Raw genomic sequence first — 23,696 nt, forward strand, 5'->3', positions numbered from 1 at the left:
AATCAATCAATCAATGCCAACAGCTATGGGCTCCATTAGAGAAGACAATCCAATTCTATCATGAGGCTGCAGGGCAAAACTAGCGATCGTTCTACCACCCTCAAATAGATGTGTGGCCCGCTGACAGACTGACAGGGGGTAAGTGTGTGTGTTGCAGGTCCGACGGTCTGTCAGGTCGCCATGCGGGGTCAGCGTGTGGCAGAGAGCGAGTGTCGGTGCTGGAGTCTGGCGGTCTGGGTCCTGGTGTCCCTGCTGGGAACGCTCGTCTTGGTGGCATTCAGCGTGGTACTGCGACTCGGTGAGTGTGTGTTGGGGGGGGGGGGGCAAGGACCTGTCCAACAAATCAGCAGCAGCTAAACTGAACATAATGTGTGAGTCGACAATTGTGTTATTTTTAAATATCACCAGTGCTTAAGCAAAACGAGAAGTCATTTACTCCTATTTATATCTGCAGTTTTTTACACACACTGGCCTAGAGCCAGTCATTGTATTTTATGTATTTTTTTGTATGAAAGTTTCGTTCATTCATCTTCCGAACCGCTTTGTCCGTTACCGGGTCATGCTGGAGCAGTCAACAGGCGAGAGGCCGGGTACACCCCGGACAAGAGGCGGAGGGGGGGGGACCCTGGACAAGCTTTATGTAAAGATATATTCCTGTAACATTCAACAAACTCTGATCCAGGCTAGCCCTCTTTGTATTATTCCAGCCACTTCAGTCTGGAAAGCAAAATCATTCTGTTGGTTTGAAATATTGGTCCGGAAGGGAAGAAGCTCACACTGAACTGAAATAAACATCGATTACTTGTGTGTCGATGCAAGTCTGAGGCATCAATGATGCTCCAAACCAAGTGTACCTGCGGGGTAACTTCCTGTAGCTGTGTGCTTCTGCAAGGTTTCTGTAAGTTTACCAGTGTCAGCTGGCTAAAAGCCCCGAGGATAGTCTGACAGGAGCAGGAGCACTTCCAAATATACAGTTTAATCAAATGTGCTGACCCGAGCTAGCTCCGCCACCTGGCCTGTCCAAATGTGCGCCTCACTAACATTCTTCTTTTAAATTTCAGGAGACATCAAAATAGGCAGACGTGCATTATATGGTGAGTAAACATGTAATCACATTTTACTGCTAAAAAAAAACCTTCGTAAAATGAGCTGGACCCAACCCACAGGTGTCACGGCAGCTTTATGTCTGAACTGTACATATTTTACAGGACAGGAGGCAGCCTGAGAATTGACCCACATTGGGTGTGATGGTTTAAAGAAATCCTCCTGGTGTCTTTGTGAGTCCTTGAAACCTGAGCTACAGTCTTCAGGCACTGGACGAGCTTTCACTCAGGCCATGGAATGTCTTCTAGTGTGACTCAAGGGAAAATGTGTCTCAGAATATATCGTACTTTCTAGTCATGGATAAGTGCCTTAATTACGTACATGCCACAGCCCAACTAGTTCTATGCTAATATCTAATTTAGCGTGAATGATGTGTTCAAAACAGGAGTCGTTTTGGATGACAACAGAGCTAAGTAGGGCACGAAGCACGTCATTTTCCCGCTACAAATAAAGACGCCGTCAGCAATGTCGACCTTATGATGGCGCACACCTAAAAGTCAAGGCCTCGTCAACTTTAGCAGGACTCAACCTTCTAGCCTGTGGATATCTTTCTGCAACTGAATGACAATATTTCAGACTTTCCCTCCTTTTCTTTGCTGCGAGCGCACACACACTAAAAGAACTGAATTGATAAACTATCAAACTGTATTCCTGCAGTCTGAACAGGCCTCCTGTTGTCGTTTCAGTTGGTGTCTAGTGTTACAGGAAGATAGATAAAGTAGATATAAAGCAGTATAACTCTGGAAGGCCAAGAGCCTCCTTTCAACAAATAGTTTGACCATTGTCTCTCTCTCCTTTATGCTCTCCTCCATCCTTCTTTAGCTGAGAGCTTGCAAACTACTGAGAGGATTCAATTCAAAGGTAAGCATGAGCGACGTGGCTATGCATCTGGCGAAGACACAGAAAAAACATGTCTGCAAGCAGGCCACGCCATGAAAGCTTTTCAGTGTGTCAGTACAGAAGGTAGACCAGCTCCAGGGCTTAAGAACGAGGCCACTTCCTCGGCTTCCTTCATCATCATTTCTCTAATCCCCGTTTATTTGCGCTGCTGCATCCAGCTCGCTCCCTTCCAAGGACTCCTGTGGCATATTATTTCTTGCTATTAACCCTCATTAAATTAGAACCATGCTAGTTTGTATTATCCCCGCTAAATAGAAATGTCTCTCAGACAGTAAGACTTTTATAGGCCTCTGAATTTTCAGTGTGAATACAAGACTTACAGCTGTGTGCAAAACAGAGAGAAGCCATGACAGAATGTGTCTGTTAATCTCTCCAAAGTTATACTGGTGAACGGCCGTAACAGGTGTGAGGGTAGGCTGGAGGTGCTGGACAATAGTTCACAGGGCACGGTGTGTGACGACCACTGGGACATGGTGGACGCCAATGTGGTGTGTCGGCAGCTGGACTGTGGCGTGGCCATACACACCAGTTCTTACTTTGGACATGGTTCGGGGCCCATTCTGCTAGATAACGTGGACTGCGCGGGACACGAAATATCCCTTGACCAATGCAATAGTCTTGGCTGGGGCATCCACAACTGCTACCACTATGAAGATGTGGGCATTACCTGTAAAGGTATGTCTTCAATACAGTGATGAATATTTTTTTTTATAAATTGGGGGGAAAGGACATTCAATGTTTTTATTTTGTTTACCTGTTAGATGCTATAGTGAAGACACAAGAGGATCCAACCACGCAGCCCATGCAGGTCTCCACGTTACGTAAGTACCGCCATTGCTTTGATGTATATGACACTTAACTCCTGCCAACATGACGCCTCAGAGGGATCAGTAAATGTAGTGCTTTTGAAATTGTAAAATCAGAGAAAAATATTGACTACAAGTTTATTTAAGGTCCGTCAGAAACAGCACTTACAGTAGTTTGGGTGTGGCATCAAGGCTCCGCCCTTAATCACTCCCCACAGATAATGATTACATAGAGGCATTGGGGAATGATAAGCTGACTTCCTGAAACCCACCTAACCAGAGCCTACAGGTGATGCTGGGGTTGAAAATGCAGGAAGCAATACGCAGACAGGCCAAAACCAGCATTGACAGCAGAAGGTGAGATGTCTTAAATTAGCTTAAAAAGTCTACCAATGAGGGGCGATGGGAGGGAATAGTTTTACAACATCTGAGGAGTACGAGGCCTTTTGGGGTAATAGTGTGGCCCAGCTCAAGTTCAGGGGTAACTTTTATTTTACGTACTGAAACTTTTCCTTTATAGCCTGCACTACAGTGAACAATTGGTTCCGAGGGTTTGCCGGCTCGGTCATAAGTCACCTCATGTTCTCTGCATTGGCTTCAGAGCCGGCCCTAGCCATTTTGGTGCCCTAGGCGAGATTATGATTTTGCACCCCCCCCCCATACACGGCAAACATTATATATATAAAACATTAATAACAACAGCCATATGACGGACCTTAAAAGTTTAATTATTCTTCAAAACAACTAGCACACGCTATACAATACAAATAATAATAAAATAAAATAAAATAAAATAAATAAACAGAAATAAAACAGGGTTACTGTTCAGATTAAGAGGAAATTAAAAGTCCTGACAGCTTCCACACAAACAATGCAAAACAGATACATAGCAAATAATTTAGCCATGATAGCTTACATTTAAAATGTTACACGTCTGGACTTCCTTGCAGCAAAGGCATTGATGGTATCATCAAATGATACCTGTCTGAAAGCTCATGATTTATGCTTATTAAAGCAAGTCCATTGAGACGCTCTTGTGACATCGTGGATCTCAGGTAAGTTTTTATAAGCTTTAGTTTGGAGAAGCTCCTCTCTGCAGCAGCAACTGTCAACCTCCACGGCTCCATGGCCTTACAAACCGTTGATATTTTCCTTACAAAATACAAAATAACCTTACACCATATATTTTTTCAAATGCGTTTATTTATGTACATAGTTGGACATTATTAATTAGGATACAGTTTAATTTTGATATTTTAACTAAACTAAAATATCCATTAATAATGCTTGTAATTTAAATTTTTAAATAAGAAACAGATATTTCGGGGGGGGAAATCGTTAGCATTTTTATTTTTGTAAACCAAACTTAAGTATCGATCAATGATGCTTGTAATTTAAATTTCAAACAGGGACAGAAAATACAAACCTTTGCTGGCTTGTGATTGGGAAACATGTTTTTCACGTTTCTTGATATTCGGTGCAGACCGGATGGGACTGTAACAGTTTGTGTTCGTAATTCCGACTCTGCAGAGAGTCAGTGAAGGCATCAGGGAGGAGGGGCGGGGCGGGGTGAGAGAGACGGGAGAGGATATCTGTTCTGTTAGCGGCGCGGTTACCGATTAATAAAAGCTTGTTCTGAGACCCATCTCGTCCTTGTTTCAGCGTCTGACGGACGCTACAAATTTGCGTTTTCCCGTACAGATGTTCTTCTACGCCGTACACGTCTTAGAATGCATAAAAACCATACTTTGTACGGCAAAAACGTACTGGTTGACAGGTATGCTGCAGCAGCAACTGTCTCGGTCTAGCTGAGGTGCGCACTGATAAATCGCCCCCCCCCCCCCTCTCCTTGGACGGTCAAGGCATTGTGTTTCAGGTCATACCAAGAATGACAAACAACGAGGGGGGGTGTTGTTTTTAATTTTTTCTGTATTTGTTTGTTTTTTATTTTCTAGGGGAGAGCATGAGAAAGGGGCGCCCGTTGGGGCAATAAATTACAACTATTATTAGTTTATTTTCATTTTTTTTTTTTTATATATATAATTTTTTTTCGAGGCTTGGAGTGGCGCCCCCTCCAGCTGGTGGCGCCCCAGGCAACCGCCTAGTTCGCCTATGCCTAGAGCCGGCTCTGATTGGCTTCCTGTTATAATAATAACTAATAATGCATTTGTTTTATATAGCATTTTTCTGGTCACCCAAAGACGCTTTACATTGTGCGTTATTCATTCACTCCATACTTGGTGGTGGTGAGCTACTAATCTAGCCACAGCTGCCCCGGGGTAGATACAGCTGCCCTGGGGCAGACTGACAGGAGCGAGGCTGCCAATTAGCGCCATCGGTCCTCCTGACCACCACTGACATTCACTCTGTCACTACATTCACACATTAGAGCACAAATTGAATATAAAATCCTTCTACTCACTTTTAAAGCCCTCACTGGCCAGGCCCCTCCTTACCTTACAGAGATGATTATCCCGTATTGCCCCACTAGAACCCTGCGGTCCCAAAACGCTGGCCTGCTGTTGGTTCCAAAAATTTTCAAGAGCAGACGGGGGGCGGAGCTTTCAGTTATCAAGCTCCTTTATTGTGGAATCAGCTCCCTGATTGGTTCGTGAGACAGACACCATCTCTATGTTCAAGAGTAGATTAAAGACTTTCCTTTTTAACAAAGCTTATAACTAATCGATGCAGTAATCAATATAATCAATATGCTGTCATAGACCAGCACTGGTGGCTTAACATCATGACGCACTAAGCTCCTCCCCCTTTATCTGATTATTCATGTTATAAATATATGTGAGTAATCTCTCTCTCTTCCTGTAGTCTTGTTCTCTCTCTCCCTCTTTCTGTCTCTGTCTGCAAGTCCTTCTTTCCGTGGTGCTGCAGAACCTGGACCTGTGTCCCTCAACCCTGATGTCCACGCCGCTAGCATTAGCATTTGTAGTTTTATATAGCATTCTTTAGTCAGTATCTTGTTCAGCAGTCTATATCTTGTACATCACTGGATATAATGTACATCGTGTTTTTGTCTGCTCCTGCTCTGTCTCTATATCACTCTCTCTCCCTCTCTTTGCTTTTGACCCTCCTCCTACCTGTCGTTGTCGATCTATCTTTCTACCTCTGCCTCTCTCGCTCTCTTTCTCAACCCAAATGTTCAAGACAGAAGGCCCCCCACTATGAGCCTAGGTTCTGTCCAAGGTTTCTGCCAGTTAAAGGGAAGTTTTTCTTGCCTCCGTCTCCAAAGTTCTTGCTCTTGTGGGTCAAGTTGGGTTCTGTCTTTTCCTGCTAATCCTGTAAAGTGCTTTTAGATAACTTTCTGCCAGCCGGCTAGCATGTCATCTTGAAACTGTAAGCAATTCAGTTTTATTTCTGTAGCGCCAGATCAGAACAGAAAGTCATTGCAAAGCACTTTACAGGATTAGCAGGGAAAGACAGAACCCAACTTGGGTTCATTTTTGAACTTAGTCTTCGACTAACATGGAGTTATTACTATGTTGTGGATGTGTGTGCTTATCAACATTCATGTATGCATGTTGAATATTTCACCAGGTATAGACAGAGTTCTACACTTATGCATGGTTTGTTGAAATTACAGTAACTGCTACTTGTACCAGTGGAACCAGGAGGAAAGGAAGCAAGGCTCGAAGCTGAGGAGCAGGATTTCATTTTCATCATTTCATTTTCTAACCGCTTATTCCGTTATCGGGTCACGGGCCAAGCTGGAGCCAATCCCAGCAGTCAATGGGCGAGAGGCAGGGGACACCCTGGACAAGCCGCCAGTTCATCGCAGGGCAACACAGAGACAGACAACCAGCCACACACACACTCACACCTACGGGCAATTTAGTGACACCAATCAGCCTAGGCTGCATGTCTTTGGTGGGAGGAAGCCGGAGAACCCGGAGAGAACCCACGCAGACACGGGGAGAACCCGGAGAGAACCCACGCAGACACGGGGAGAACCCGGAGAGAACCCACGCAGACACGGGGAGAACCCGGAGAGAACCCACGCAGACACGGGGAGAACCCGGAGAGAACCCACGCAGACACGGGGAGAACCCGGAGAGAACCCACGCAGACACGGGGAGAACCCGGAGAGAACCCACGCAGACACGGGGAGAACATGCAAACTCCTCACAGAATGGCCACAAGCCGGAGACGAACCTGCGACCATCTCGCTGTGAGGCAACAGTGCTAACCACTGCGCCACCGAGCCACCCAGGAGCAGGATTCAAGTTGTTTTATAAAGGAGGAGAGGAAAGAGGAATGGAGGAGGAGTTGGTGCAGAATGTTCGAGAGGAGAATCGAGTGTCGGATAGACTGATGAGTTTGAAGCTGGAGATTGAGGGAGTCATGTTGAATATTGTTAGTGGGAACGCTCCACAGGTAGGAGGTGAGTTAGAGGAGAAGGAGAAGTTCTTACGCTCCACAGGTAGGAGGTGAGTTAGAGGAGAAGGAGAAGTTCTTACGCTCCACAGGTAGGAGGTGAGTTAGAGGAGAAGGAGAAGTTCTTACGCTCCACAGGTAGGAGGTGAGTTAGAGGAGAAGGAGAAGTTCTTACGCTCCACAGGTAGGAGGTGAGTTAGAGGAGAAGGAGAAGTTCTTACGCTCCACAGGTAGGAGGTGAGTTAGAGGAGAAGGAGAAGTTCTTACGCTCCACAGGTAGGAGGTGAGTTAGAGGAGAAGGAGAAGTTCTTACGCTCCACAGGTAGGAGGTGAGTTAGAGGAGAAGGAGAAGTTCTTACGCTCCACAGGTAGGAGGTGAGTTAGAGGAGAAGGAGAAGTTCTTACGCTCCACAGGTAGGAGGTGAGTTAGAGGAGGAGAAGTTCTTACGCTCCACAGGTAGGAGGTGAGTGTCAGGTTTGTGACACTGTAAAAGAGAGAAAATCAGAACCAAGCCCCAAAGATTCAACCCAATAACTTAATTTACTTGCGGTAAGAAACGAGACTCGTATTCTTTCTTTCAGCAAGGGAGAATGGAGCTGCTCTCTAGCCGTGCCATCGACTCTCCCAGCAAGGGAGAGTGGCTGCTGCTAGCCTCGTCCTCGATTCTCAGAGAAACAGCTCCACTCCAGCTGGTTTTATTAGCAGATAAGAATGTGTACGTGCGTAAATCACCCAGACATGAAGACTCCAACCTTGAGCAGATAGCACTTCCAGACAACACAAAGTGTTCACTTCTTCAGTCTAGTCAGCATATTAACAGATCTACGATTGTCACATACTTTATGAATATCTTGAGTAAGATTATGAAGGATAAATGGCCTTAAAAGAACCATGACATAACTACTGCTACTCATTGGTGAATTAATGATAAACACATTCGCAGATTTATCTAACAATTCCCCCCTTTTTATCATTAATGAACACATAAACATAACATCATGTGATGTCAACTCAACTTCAAATGGCATTCTCATTCTCAAGTATCTATACGGGACGGATCAGGTTCCGTAAGATCCGTACCTGCAATAGCAACTTGTAAACAATAGGCAGTGATTTTTTTAATGCAAGGGAAAACATACGCACACATGATACTTTGAATAATTGACCTTTACCCATGTCAAAATCACTTATTAGCAGTGTGTGAAAGCATAGAACCTCAAGTTTATTTAAATCACAGTTTATATTGCCCAGTACGGTAGGTGAGACTGCTTTAGCTTGTTCTGTCACACTACAAAAGCTGAAATCACCAGCAAAGGGACCCCGAGGGGTAACGACAGTCTGAAGTTGGTGCACGGTGGAGTGATGCGTTTTCATTCACCAATCACCCTTTTCTTCTGGCACAGCTTCTTCGGTCAGGAGTGTGTGTTGAGGAGTCGACTGACAGGTTCTTCTATTAGACTATGGTGGCGTTCATCTATGGCCTACAGCAGGTGGTTACTAGCACGCACTGCTGGAGCAGCTAAAAATGTTTGCTAACAATGTTACTTGTCATCCAGTGAGGTTCTGCATCTGCGCAGTGTCGCTCGGGATCGGAGGTGTGATCTTTTGAGTGCGAGGGTTACTCACACGTTGCACCGGACACTGTTGTTAGTTGTGGTAGCACCTGCAGTGGGTGGCGTGCATCCCAGTTGCTCCTTCGGCGACCTTTTCAGCCGTGTGGGTCATCAGCTGAACTCTGAAGGAATCCTACCACCGTTGGTGTTCCCAGGACTCGTCGGGTGTTCTTTACCCGCACAAAGTCTCTGGGTCTGCTGTTCGGGCAGGTGCATCTGCTGCTGCTGCTGCTGCTGCTGCTGCTGGCAAGACGACACGTCCTCTCTCTTTGGTCTCTCAGTACCTGCGTCAGATTTATCATGCAGTATTGGGTCAGTGCATCATCACACAGTGTGCTTGGCCATAGGAACCAGTCCAGTGTCTGGAGGTCGTCCAACCAACACCTCACTTGTTGACGACAGATTATGCTGTGGGTTAGGGTTAGAAGGTAAACATTTAATCCAGGATAATTTCGTTCATCTGGCTTTCAGAGTGTGGGGTTGTTTCATTCTGCAGCGCCACCAGAATGCGTCTGGTAACTGCAGTGTGTCTTCATTTCCAACTTGAGTCTGTCACTGAGTTCTGAAAGTATTTTGTTAGCAACACACGAATCATTATTGAACCATTGTCAGAGAAAATCATCTTCTCCATCGCTGAAGCACTTTGTTTCTTTGTGCTTCCACCAAATTCGAAAGCAAGGTGAGCGTTCCACCAAGTCCATCATCAGATGCCGACAACGTCTCTGAGGTAGACGAGCACGTTAATGGAAAAGTCAATTGAAAAGTCATTGGAAAAGTCATTGGACGCGTCCGTCCAACATTATGTCATGCAATCAAAATTAAACACATCAAAATCATATTTTTGTATATATATATTTTTTGTTTTTTGGAACCAATGAGACTGAGAATAGCAACATCTCCTCCCCTTTGACACATGGTCCAACCCATGAGTCAACTGAATCTCTTCTCTGTGCAAAAGTAAAAGTAACCAATTAATGCAATTGTGAAATTGAGAAAGGATGAACAACCAGGAAATAATAAACATCAAACAAAGACGGTGCTTTGAGATCCTTCAGAATGGGAGACGCCATTCACTCGTCAGGGGCGGACCAATCGTCCTCAAGGGCGCCCAGCGTGGGCCCCCAAATCCAGATTTCTTGCCAGTGAAGAAAGTTTTGACAAATACAGGTTGCTGAGGAGTCAGGCATACACAATTAAAAACAATCTATGGTCATAATAGAGTCTCTTTAAGGAATGCAGATTCAAAGGCTTCATCTCTGCTCAGGAACATAAGCTGTAGAATGCAATAAATGTGATGTCACCACATCATGAGTTGATGAAACCTGCTGTTTCATCGAGTCCATTAAAAAATCCCCATTGTTGTGCAGTGATCAGTTATACATGTACATCATGGCGCGTGCGCGGAATGGCAACGCCATTGGAATCACAAAAGAAGAGTAATTTCAAAGAAGGCGTCATGAAATCTTGACCAAGCAAAAATTATCAGAACATAAAGAAGAAATCAAAAACTCTGTGATAATCTAAAACATGTATCCTCAATAGTCGGTGTCCCTTTAACAGGCCTAGATAGAGGTTTGTGTGTCACAGCATCAGAATCAATTACACATAAAACATGAATCCCATTCATCAATAACAGAACAACAGGATGCTGTTCATAAGCTTTGTGTTTTAACGTGTATTGCTGCTGTTTGAGCTCATATCTCCTCGTATCATTAAGTTTAAACATCAGTTGAGCTGTGTGTGTGTTTGTGTTTGCATCTCACGTGAACCGGAGGGCGATCCGTCAGTCAGTCAATCCGAGCCAGCCACAGAGAAGGAGCGACCCCCGCCCCCTCATCCACGACACCGCTGTTGATCACCCCTCCTCTGGTCTCGGTCCCTCAGTGGTTCCGGTCACTCCCTCATCCAGCGTCCCCTCTGTTCACAATTGAAGCATCCGCCTGGTCATCGTTCCTCCACAGGATGAGAGCATGTTCTCTTTCTCCTTCGTGACGATGTCTCCCACTGGACGTCCTCTCACGGGAGGCACGCTGCCTTGAGACATCGAGCGTTGCATGCTCTTTGGAGGAAAGTCTTTTTCTTCTTCTTTCTTCTTCTTAGCATGTTTGACGTGGTGCATTCAATCGGTCAGTCTGTTGTGAGCCCCACATCTCATGCTCGAGTGAGCAGTGTGGGCTGGTGGGGGGCACTGGGCCCTCAGTGGAGTGGACCCTGAGGTGGACGGTGACCTCTGGTCTGATGGTGATGGTGGTTGATGTCTTCTGGTCGTGGACGGTGGGAGGAGGCACCCAACCCTCAGTGGCTGGAACAGAGTGACCCGCGGGGGCCAAACTCCAGCACAGTGGAGCAGTTTGTGGAGCAAAGGGAAACAATTAGTTCCTGCATATTGTATTATATCATATTACATCAAATTGAACCTCTGAGCTTAGCATGCTATCATCTTTTGTAACATAGACCTGAGACATGTTAAAGCGAAGGAAGCAAACAGTAGGAGAATAGCACTCATAACACTCACAGGAGTAATGGCTTCCAACAGAATACAATTTTTTTTTTTTTTTTATTATAATGATTAAAGGCACAAAGACATTTGTGCCACTATCCCTCCTCTTGAGGCGTGGCAACGCCCACGGCTCAATATTGCTGCCCATATGTAGACAGATTTAGGCAGACGTGAATGTCCTAGTTGATGTCATTGCTATCAATGACCTGGTAGTGTATGTACCTTTTAAAAAAAAAATTAGATTTATTTTCCCTATCTGTCCTTCACTCCATGATTATCTACTTGTTCTTTCCTATCTAGACATGCTGAATCGTGTGTTTTCCTTTACTTGGCGCCCTGCAGTAATGCGCCCAGTGTCCTATCTCACACTTTCCTTCCACCCCCTCCTCTGGCACCCCGACCTCTCTGTCTCGCTAAAACACTTCCTCTTTACCATCAAAAACATATCATTAGACTCTCTTCATGTTTTCCCCATGTAATAAATTCAGACAGAGTTAAGTTTAGCAAGGTGACAGAATGCTTCGTCAGCCAGTGGCTGATTTCTGTGTTAAAGGTTTTGTTTTTGAGATGGAGCTCATTCATTATTAACATCATAAAGGGCACTGTTCTAGTCCTGCTCTGAAGTCATCAATAACTTCATCAGACTTTGGCTTTGTTTGTCCTATTTTACTGTAGTTAGCTCTTTGTCTAAACACCTCTCTCTCTTGCATTTAGTCTGGGTTTGACTTTGGTTATGTGGGCGGACAACAACGGTGCGGCGCTACTTTTTTATTTATGCCCCTCCCGAGTGGAGGTGCCGATGGGTAAATTCCTCTTTTCTAATTGTGGTTTAGTAGAAAGGTTATTTATTCTTCAGCGTTTACTTATTCTATCTTAAATACCTTTCCTGCTATATAGAATTCCACACGTGACGTAACTCAGAGAGAATCCCCCTAATGGGGCGAAGTGCAACTCCCGAGATGCAATCTTCTAGAGCAAACCTTTGTTTGCTCCGGCTTCCCGCTCGGCGTCCTAACACAGAGTTGCATATCGTTTTAGACCCTCCAGTCTGGTCACCACTAACCTTCATGAATGAGTTCACAAAGTCTTCCCCAGTGACGGTCTTGCGTTGACACCGTGAGGTTCCAGACCGTCCAGCCGTGCAGTGATCCCATGAGGACTCAGGCTGTTTTACTGTTACAACTTTGACTCATTCCGTTCATCCACATGAAACATTTATTCACAGACACGTACATACAGGGTTTTAAGTCTAGACTTTAACAACAACAAGCAGATCTGTACTTTATTTTTATTTAGCAACACCAACTTTGTATGCTTTAATTTATTCCAGGCCTTTACATCCGCATTTAATTATTAATATGGCCTCTAAATTTAATGACGTCGTTTGTATGCACTGCTCAATAGGATCGTACCGGAACCCTACTAGCTTCCTTTTAAACAAGACTGTATTGATCACTTGATCAGGTACTGCGCAATAGGACCGCTGCTACCCCTATTCACTCGTCTTCAGCGCGATGAGAAACATCTCCATCCGCTATGAGGTCTCCCACTGACTGCGTCCTTCTGGAGCCTCCACGTTAGGGCTAATCCCTACCCGCCTTCTCGCGGAAACCTCTACGTTAGGGCTAGCTAAGCCCTACCCGCTTTCCCGAGGAACAAGAAAAAGGGTGTCTTACCTTCAGGCTGGTCTGCTCTGGTTCGGATCCCGTCAACCCGATCCCCAGGGACTGGCACACGAAGGATTGGCCCCGGAAAAGGGTCTTAGTGAATTAGAGTGTGCACCCTCTAATCAATTCTTCCAAGCCAGCCCACTGCAGACGGGTGTATGAGATCCTGCCGACAACGCCAATTAATGTCAGGTTTGTGACACTGTAAAAGAGAGAAAATCAGAACCAAGCCCCAAAGATTCAACCCAATAACTTAATTTACTTGCGGTAAGAAACGAGACTAGTATTCTTTCTTTCAGCAAGGGAGAATGGAGCTGCTCTCTAGCCGCGCCATCGACTCTCCCAGCAAGGGAGAGTGGCTGCTGCTAGCCTCGTCCTCGATTCTCAGAGAAACAGCTCCACTCCAGCTGGTTTTATTAGCAGATAAGAATGTGTACGTGCGTAAATCACCCAGACATGAAGACTCCAACCTTGAGCAGATAGCTCTTCCTCACAACACAAAGTGTTCACTTCTTCAGTCTAGTCAGCATATTAACAGATCTACGATTGTCACATACTTTATGAATATCTTGAGTAAGATTATGAAGGATAAATGGCCTTAAAAGAACCATGACATAACTACTGCTACTCATTGGTGAATTAATGATAAACACATTCGCAGATTTATCTAACAGTGAGTTAGAGGAGAAGGAGAAGTTCTTACGCTCCACAGGTAGGAGGTGAGTCAGAGGAGAAGGAGAAGTTCTTACGCTCCACAGGTAGGAGGTGAGTTAGAGGAGAAGGAGAAGTTCTTACGCTCCACAGGTAGGAGGTGAGTTAGAGGAGGAGAAGTTCTTACGCTCCACAGGTAGGAGGTGAGTTAGAGGAGGAGAAGTTCTTACGCTCCACAGGTAGGAGGTGAGTTAGAGGAGGAGGAGAAGTTCTTACGCTCCACAGGTAGGAGGTGAGTTAGAGGAGAAGGAGAAGTTCTTACGCTCCACAGGTAGGAGGTGAGTTAGAGGAGAAGGAGAAGTTCTTACGCTCCACAGGTAGGAGGTGAGTTAGAGGAGGAGGAGAAGTTCTTACGCTCCACAGGTAGGAGGTGAGTTAGAGGAGGAGGAGAAGTTCTTACGCTCCACAGGTAGGAGGTGAGTTAGAGGAGGAGGAGAAGTTCTTACGCTCCACAGGTAGGAGGTGAGTTAGAGGAGAAGGAGAAGTTCTTACGCTCCACAGGTAGGAGGTGAGTTAGAGGAGAAGGAGAAGTTCTTACGCTCCACAGGTAGGAGGTGAGTTAGAGGAGAAGGAGAAGTTCTTACGCTCCACAGGTAGGAGGTGAGTTAGAGGAGAAGGAGAAGTTCTTACGCTCCACAGGTAGGAGGTGAGTTAGAGGAGAAGGAGAAGTTCTTACGCTCCACAGGCAGGAGGTGAGTTAGAGGAGAAGGAGAAGTTCTTACGCTCCACAGGCAGGAGGTGAGTTAGAGGAGGAGGAGAAGTTCTTACGCTCCACAGGTAGGAGGTGAGTTAGAGGAGAAGGAGAAGTTCTTACGCTCCACAGGTAGGAGGTGAGTTAGAGGAGAAGGAGAAGTTCTTACGCTCCACAGGTAGGAGGTGAGTTAGAGGAGAAGGAGAAGTTCTTACGCTCCACAGGTAGGAGGTGAGTTAGAGGAGAAGGAGAAGTTCTTACGCTCCACAGGTAGGAGGTGAGTTAGAGGAGGAGGAGAAGTTCTTACGCTCCACAGGTAGGAGGTGAGTTAGAGGAGGAGGAGAAGTTCTTACGCTCCACAGGTAGGAGGTGAGTTAGAGGAGGAGGAGAAGTTCTTACGCTCCACAGGTAGGAGGTGAGTTAGAGGAGAAGGAGAAGTTCTTACGCTCCACAGGTAGGAGGTGAGTTAGAGGAGAAGGAGAAGTTCTTACGCTCCACAGGTAGGAGGTGAGTTAGAGGAGAAGGAGAAGTTCTTACGCTCCACAGGTAGGAGGTGAGTTAGAGGAGAAGGAGAAGTTCTTACGCTCCACAGGTAGGAGGTGAGTTAGAGGAGAAGGAGAAGTTCTTACGCTCCACAGGTAGGAGGTGAGTTAGAGGAGAAGGAGAAGTTCTTACGCTCCACAGGTAGGAGGTGAGTTAGAGGAGAAGGAGAAGTTCTTACGCTCCACAGGCAGGAGGTGAGTTAGAGGAGAAGGAGAAGTTCTTACGCTCCACAGGTAGGAGGTGAGTTAGAGGAGAAGGAGAAGTTCTTACGCTCCACAGGTAGGAGGTGAGTTAGAGGAGAAGGAGAAGTTCTTACGCTCCACAGGTAGGAGGTGAGTTAGAGGAGGAGAAGTTCTTACGCTCCACAGGTAGGAGGTGAGTTAGAGGAGGAGAAGTTCTGGACTGACTTAGAGCATCCAGAGCAGAGAGAGAGTCCTGATTGGAGCAGACCTCAAATAAGTGATGGTAAGTTTGGTGTTCAGGACAGGAAACTAGAAGGACAGATGCTGGTGGACTTTGCCAAAAGGATGGACATGGCAGTAGTTGAAGGGGACATATTCTGAAAAACTCACTTGTCCAATGTTTCTACACTTTTATGGTGATTTTTGCTCCTTATTAACCCCAATATCTCTAAATAAACGATCAAGTCAATCCTTTGTACTTGCATAGGACTGTTATCACCTCTTGAAACGCGTCTGGAAGAAATTGCAACCCTTCTGACGTCAGGAGGGGCAAATATGCATGTGCGTCCCCGCGTCTGTGTGTGTAGAGACAATCTCCCCCTGACTGCGCTCCGCACGTCCAGCTCTGTCTCCTGCATAAGTCCAAGAAGAAGAGCAGAGTGGATAAAGTTTATTTTATCCAAAAATGTTTTTATCTGTGCTGAAATGTCCTTAGCGTGCTCGCTGTGAACGTACTTTTGTTTCCGGGTTTAGAGACAGAAATGAGGGACGCTGTCCTGCAGCATTTGTTTACTATTTTAACCAAAGTCTGGCACAGATATTTAAGATAAGTGTTTGGGACCTGCATTAACTTGTGTAAAAAGGGTATAATATGGGGCCTTTAATACTTATTTCCAGAAAAGACTAGAACATAGGGTGACAAGAGTGGAGGGAGGAGCACCAGGTGGACGACATCTTGTGTAGACGGAGCAGTTTAGAGGAGGTCGGTGACCTTAAGGTCGTGGTAGGAGAGAGTGTAGCCAGCCAGCATAGGCTGGTGGTGAGGAAGAGGAAGAGGACGAAGGCAGAGCAGAGGACAGAGTGGTGGAGGCTGAAGAACAAATCGTGTTGTGTGTCTTTCAGGAAAGAGCTGAGACAGGCTCTGGGTGGACAAGAGAGACTTCCAGAAGACTGGAAGACAACAGCTCAGGTGATCAGGGAGACAGGTAGGAGAGGACTGGGTGTGTCTTCTGGAAGGACAGGAGATAAGAGACCTGGTGGTGGAACCAGGAAGTGCAGAAGTGTAGACAGGAAAAGAGGTTAGCTAAGAAGAAGTGGGACAGAAGAGAGTAAACAGAGAACAGGGAGAGGAGACGCAGGGCAAAGGTCAAACAGAGGTCATATGATGACCTGTATGCAGGTTAGACAGTAAAGAGGGAGAGAATGATCTAAACAGACAGGAAGGATGTTCAGCATGTTAGAGTGATGAAGAGTAGAGACAGGAAGGATGTTCAGCATGTTAGAGTGATGAAGAGTAGAGACAGGAAGGATGTTCAGCATGTTAGAGTGATGAAGAGTAGAGACAGGAAGGATGTTCAGCATGTTAGAGTGATGAAGAGTAGAGACAGGAAGGATGTTCAGCATGTTAGAGTGATGAAGAGTAGAGACAGGAAGGATGTTCAGCATGTTAGAGTGATGAAGAGTAGAGACAGGAAGGATGTTCAGCATGTTAGAGTGATGAAGAGTAGAGACAGGAAGGATGTTCAGCATGTTAGTGATGAAGAGTAGAGACAGGAAGGATGTTCAGCATGTTAGTGATGAAGAGTAGAGACAGGAAGGATGTTCAGCATGTTAGAGTGATGAAGAGTAGAGACAGGAAGGATGTTCAGCATGTTAGAGTGATGAAGAGTAGAGAGGTCAAAGGTCAAACAGAGGCCAGTAGTGTGTAGGAAGATGGAAGAAGTATTTAGAGGAATTAATGAATGAGGAAGATGAGAGAGAACAAAGGGGAGTAGAGGAACCTGTTGTGGACCAGGAAGTGATGAAGAGGATGAAGAATGGGAAGGCAGCTGGACCAGAGACATACCTGTGCAGGTGTGGAAGTGTCTAGGAGAGGAAGCTGCAGAGTTTTTAACGGGTTGTTGAATACAATCCTAGAGGAAGAAGATGAAGAGGAACGGAGGAGAAGAGTTCTGGTGTTCTTCAAGAAGAAGGGAGACAAACAGAGTTGTAGAAACTACAGAGGATAAAGCTGATGAGATACGATGAGGTTATGGGAAAAGGTGTTTGAGGCTAGACTAAGGACAGAAGTGAGTATTTGTGAGCAGCAGTATTCAATTCAATTCAATTCAGTTTTATTTCTGTAGCGCCAGATCCCAACATAAAGTCGTCTCAAGGCACTTTACAGGAGAAGCTTTAGGAAGAGTACCACAGACGCAGTGTTAGCGTTGAGGCTAGCAATGAAGTACAGGGAAGGTCAGAAGGAGCTGCATTGTGTCTTTGTAGTTCTAGAGAAAGCCTAGGACAGAGAGGTACTGCATGAGGTACTGTGGTACTTCATGAGGAAGTCTGGAGTGGCAGAGAAGTATGTCAGAGTAGTTCAGGACATGCAGGACAGCAGTGAAATGTGCAGTAGGAGCAACAGGGGAGTTTAGTGTAGAGGTGGGATGCACCAGGGATCAGCTCTGAGCCCCTTTTTGTTGCCATGGTGATGGATAGACTAACAGATGAGCTGAGACAGGAAGCTCCTCTGAGTATGATGTTTGCAGATGACACTGTGATCTGCAGGTAGAGGAGAATCTAGAGAAGTGGAGGTCTGCTCTAGAAAAGAGAGGAATGAAGGTGAGCAGGAGTAAAACAGAGTACATGTGTGTACAAGAGAAGGTCCCAGGGGGGACAGTGAAGCTACAAGGAATAGACGTAAAGAAGGGAGAGGACTTCAGGTACCTCGGGTCAACAGAACAGAGTGATGGAGAGAATGTGGAAAGGAGGTGAAGAATCGTGTGCAGGCAGGCTGGAACGGGGGGAGGAAAGTATCAGGTGTGCTCTGTGGTAGGAGAGTGTCAGCGAGGATGAAGGGAAAGGTCTACAACAGTGTCCCCAACCACCGGGCCGCGGCCCGGTACCGGCCCGTGAGGCGTTAGTTACCAGGCCACACAGAAAGAATAGCTAATGTATACAATTTCCGTTGTATTGATTATTGGCGTCTAAAAGGTGTTTTATTTTGAAAAACGCACGGATTTTCGTCAACGTAACAATCGCATGTGACGTTTCTTGGTCACGTGATACGTTCGAAAAACAGCCGTAAAATAGCGAAAATTCAATTAAAAACAAACGTCTTTGGAGAGCTTCTTTGCTAATAGGAAAGTCCAACTGAGGAGGAAGAAGAGGAGGAGGAAGAAGAGATGCCGACGACCTCCAAGAAAATAAAACCTCTTTTAACAGACATACCAGGAGCCAGAGTTAAAACACGGGTTTATCTCCAGCTGATTAGCTCCGTTAACGAGGCAACGAAGGAGTCAAAATGGCACCCCCCCGGTCCGCGAAAAAATTGCCCGCCATGAAATCGGTCCATGGCAGGAAGAAGGTTGGGATATTGAATATGATCTTACCAACAAACTTTATATTATGCACTTGCAATAACTATTAAACAAGTATTACACCAATATCTACTCATCATTAATTGTGGTCTCAATAATCGCTTCTGTCCTTCATGTTCACGTTTTGGTTAATAAATTCTACATTCTTGTCTTTTAATCCAGGGTTCTTCATCTCTATGTGCCGATACCATGTTGACCCCTTCATTGACTCGTTAACAACGCCAGTCACAGTTCATCTTTTGTGGCCTCGCTGTTTTGCGAATTTTTTTAATGCAATTTTGCATGTTTTTTTTTTACAGGAAAATGTTTATATTTTTATTTCTCAAACAAATGTTTAGGTCTGAAAACAGGTTTTGATCTTTGGTTTCACTCTACAATACTGAAAAAACCTATGAAGGTTAATGCCTGTCTGAGAAAAGTGTATAAAATGTGTGATGAGGGGTTTTACAGCCTTAAAACATATATAATAATTGTAAAAAAAAGTAAAGCTGACTACTTTTTAGAAGGTAACCCGGGCGATAAATGAGGGACTACTGTGCATTAGTTATTCTTTCTGTGCGGCCCGGTAACAAATGCCTCACTGACCGGTAGCTTACAACCGATCACCTTCTCCGGAACACGTATAATACGCTGCAGTTTGTGTCTGTCCCTGGTGGTGGTGCCAGCGGTAATGGAGGAGGTGAGGATGGAGTCAACGATGGAGGTGTAGAACTGCACCAACATCTGGGTTGACAGCTTGAGTTTCCTCACCTGCCGCAGGAAGAATATCAAAAAAATCAAAGGTTTCCCAGTTGGGTCAGCTAGACATCTTCAGGGAAATGCACAATTCACCTAAAAATGCCTCTCGAATTCCAGGCAATCCTTATTGTTTGCTGTGGTAGCTTTTGTTCATTGTTACCCTTGTTTTTTCACATTAATTCCCAAGAGGATCATGAAAGACTAGAGCAGAATCAAATTTACAAGTGACGTGTCTGGTCAATTCTCAGATGGCCTTTGTAAATCCTACTGGGAATGCAGCAAAGCAATATTAAATTCTTTACCTTTCAGGTGAACACCATTTTTAAATTATGGACACATGAGAATGTTGATTGTCTTTGTTAAAGGTTTGTTTTTCTCTGGGTGTAGGCATAATATGACCGCATCTCTGCAATATCAGATGTTCACCTAACCCAGTGCTTCTCAATTATTTTCTGTCGCGCCCCCCCTAGGAAGAAAAAAATATTTTGCGCCCCCCCCCAAAAAAACACTCTTGTATCCTTATTAACATACAAAGAAATATGAAAAAGAAAGAAATATAGATCAACTTACAACAAATAATAACTTTATTACCATTGCATCTGCAACATTAAATATTTGAAGTGCATCAATTTGCCTGAAAATTTAATCCTTAAACTACAATTTATACAATTAAATAATAAATTAAATTAAATAACATCAATAAATAATAATGAATTAAAATTGATCAGCAACATTAACTAGGGAGCACAAAATATAAAACACTCTAACCTACAAAACTAAAATGAAAAAAGAATTGTGCTTTTAGCAAAATGAGAAAGTCAGGTCTTCTCCCACCGGAGTCACGGTGAAGCCAAGCGCTACGTACGCTACGTACGCTACGTACGCTACGTCATATTTCCTCGTCTTTGCTTTCGACTGACCCTCCTTTGTTTTATCATCTCCGTCTCGCTCCGTCTCTCATCGTCTCTCTTTTACTCAGTTAAATATTTATCCGCGCTGTGTCTTGAAGGTTTGTTTACAACCGCTCTTCTTCTGCTAATCCTCCGTGCGCGCACTCTGACAATCAGGGCGCCACTGCCAACTACTGGAGTGGATGTGCAATTACATTTTAACGTGGCAGTGCTTATCCTTTTTTGAATTACTGTCTCTCAGTTATTTCCTCTGTGTCATGCATTCGCATGTAAATCAGATCAGTTACGATTTTACTCTGTTACTGTTACTTTAATATAGATTCAAATTAAAGGCATGACTAAACTTATGTTTCAGACATTCCCTCTTCCACTTTTCTTTTTCAGGAGTTGGCACCATCCGTCTGGTCAACGGAAGGACAGCTTGCCAGGGTCGGGTAGAAATCTTCCACCGGGGAACTTGGGGGACTGTGTGCGATGATGATTGGAACTATGATAATGCCAAGGTGGTGTGCCAGCAGCTAGGCTGCGGTAGAGCCATCTTTGCACACACCAACTCCTACTATGGCCACGGAACTGGAATGGTTCTCCTGGATAATGTCCACTGCTATGGCTTTGAATCTGACTTGATTGAATGCAGAAGCCTGGGCTGGGGCAACCACAACTGTGGCCACCATGAGGATGCTGGTGTCACCTGCTCTGGTTTGCTGCTCTCATATAATATGCATGAATAGAAGTATAACCCAGAAACCACAAAACATTACTTCAAACAATGTTGAAACAATCCCAAGTGAAAACACTCTGCTACCACCCCTTTCGTTTGAAGGGAGATGTGCATCTCTGTATGCAAACTGGATGGACTGGGTTCCAAAAATCACCCTTTTATTTCATGCCAAGACAAATAATAAGTCATTAATATGGGAAAAGATTGATCAGATTACTACAGATTACCAGTGATTATCTGGCAGCAAATGGGATGAGATTTTCTTATCTCTTCTTATTTTTTGATCCACTGCAGCTTAAATTAATTAATGCTGGGACATTTAGACTATAATGGGACATACAATCCGTGTTCTTGCAAAATGAACCTGTCTGCAGTGTTGTTTGTAAGTTCAAACTTCAGGTGAACTAATTCAGCGTTCACTTTGCAAAGATTAAAGCAAATTAGTTCAGGTTCAGGTTCACGGTTCCAAAAATTAACCACCTGACTTTCTCTTCTTTCAGGACCTGTTACTGTACCGCCTGTGGAAACACAAGACCCAATCAGACTCTGGAACACTGTCAACACTCAAGGTATATAAAACAAGTATATATACTGTGTTTGTTGGATAATTTGGCATGTATATATACTGTGTATATATACACACACACAATAACCATGCCCAAAGAAATACACTGTGTGTAAATAACTAGAGAGTTCAACAGATTAACCTCACCATATTTATCAGGTAATTCTGTCATGCACTACATTTTCCCTCCAGCTACAGACGGCACTCCAGTCACCACCCCACAAAGCACGACAACCGTTACAACAACAACAACGACGACCACGACAAAAGGTGCATATATTGAATTTATTCCTGCCTCGCAAAAAACATAGAGAGCATAGTCTATTATTGAAGTGGCCAAGCAATGTTGTATTTTGTTTTAGCTACACTTGTGTATTTACTCTTGTCCAGCGACACCGTCCATCAGATTGATGTTGGGTGACAACGAAAGCTGTTCTGGCCGTGTCGAGATTTTCTACAACAACGTTTGGGGGACAGTGTGTGATGATGGCTGGGACATGGAGAACGCCAATGTGGTGTGCAAGCAGCTAGGATGTGGCCGTGCAAAATCTGCCGTGACCCATGCCTTCTTTGGCTATGGTCCTGGTCCCATTTTGTTGGATAATGTGGCATGTATTGGTACTGAAAATCAGCTGACTGGGTGTTTCCACCTGGGCTTGGGTGAACACAACTGTGGCCATCATGAAGATGCTGGAGTTATCTGTGAAGGTGAGACCTGGCTGAGCATCATGTGAAAGCAGGCTTTATTCTGCATACATATATGACGTGAGTGTATACAGAGCAGAGGGAAGGGAATGTTGGGATAGTCAGTCATCAGTTTCATTTAAAGCTCATGCCTCCTCTTGTCCAGTAATCTGTGCCCGTCCCTCTGAGCAGCAGATGGCCCGGAGAGCATAAAATATACAGCGTTCATAGCGACGTCGCTTTTTGATCCTTCGATGTCGGCTCTTCCTATCATTGTGAAGCAGAATTCACCAAGCGTTGGATTGTTCACCCACTAAGAGGGAACGTGAGCTGGGTTTAGACCGTCGTGAGACAGGTTACGGGCACATCAGCGTCGCTGAATCCCTGCAGGCCAAATTTCACTTCTTTGAGGTGTATATAAACTCCTCTGTACTTAGCTCATCCTTGGTTTCATCTTAGTTGTAAAATATGGCTGAGAACGTATGACTTGTTTGTAAAGGGCCACATTTTAAAGAATGTCAGAAGCATCACTATCATTTTTTCCCCTCTTCCTCTGTTTATAGTGCCGGTTCTCGAAGCTCAAAATGGGCGTAGTTTTAAGGGAACAGAAAGGATAACCGCCACTGCCACCCCCACCCCAACCCCCACCACTGAACCCCCTGAAGGTAGACTAACTATATCTTCAACCAGTGCAAAAAAACCAACAACAAGCCATTGCCTCTGCTCTATACATTTATGTGACTCTTGTTTTATTTTTGAGGAACGGTGAGATTGGTCAATGGACAGCACCGATGTGAGGGTCGGATGGAGATCTACTTTGAAGTTACCGGATGGGGCACGGTGTGCGACGATGAGTGGGATATGACAGACGCTTATGTTGTATGTCATCAAGTGGGCTGTGGAGAGGCTTTGGCAGCCAAGAAGGAAGCTTTCTTCCATCGCGGCACAGGAAAAATCTTGATTGCCAATCTTAAGTGCACCGGATTTGAGGATTCTCTACTGGACTGCTCCCATATACCCTGGAATGTGCACAACTGTGACCACTCTGAAGATGCTGGTGTCACCTGTTCACTGTTGTGATCTCAGCACAAAACACCTCCCACCCCCCAATCTGAACCGTGGGTAGTAAGAGGCCGTACCGATCTGGGACTTGTAAACATTATGTAAATATCATCATTCACATTACTGGAGAAATACTCCGTCAACAACAACATACGAATAAGAAAGACGACATTAAAGGAATACATATTCTAAACTATATATGCCTATTAAGCACTTTACAAATACTATAGGATATGAAGAACATTGTACATTGGTTTGTATTTGCAAAACTATGTAAAAGAAAATATTTAGAAGTTTCCTTTCCCTTTAAAAAAATAATTTAGATATTGACTA

At 44.8% G+C, this 23,696-nt stretch overlaps 1 protein-coding gene across 1 annotated transcript; it reads left to right on the forward strand.

Annotated features, from left to right (window-relative positions):
* Nucleotides 1-60: 60 nt before the first annotated feature.
* On the forward strand, nt 61-23,381 carry LOC137900707 (scavenger receptor cysteine-rich domain-containing group B protein). Its single transcript, XM_068744837.1, has 12 exons — nt 61-73; nt 158-298; nt 1,062-1,094; nt 1,927-1,965; nt 2,383-2,679; nt 2,766-2,825; nt 20,716-21,030; nt 21,553-21,621; nt 21,810-21,887; nt 22,008-22,325; nt 22,865-22,966; nt 23,062-23,381. The coding sequence occupies exons 1-12, from the start codon at nt 61-63 to the stop codon at nt 23,379-23,381; spliced, it is 1,785 nt and encodes a 594-aa protein (XP_068600938.1).
* The last annotated feature ends 315 nt before the right edge of the window (nt 23,382-23,696 follow it).

This window comes from Brachionichthys hirsutus, chromosome 10 (genome assembly GCF_040956055.1).
Source record: "Brachionichthys hirsutus isolate HB-005 chromosome 10, CSIRO-AGI_Bhir_v1, whole genome shotgun sequence".
Lineage (NCBI taxonomy): Eukaryota > Metazoa > Chordata > Actinopteri > Lophiiformes > Brachionichthyidae > Brachionichthys > Brachionichthys hirsutus.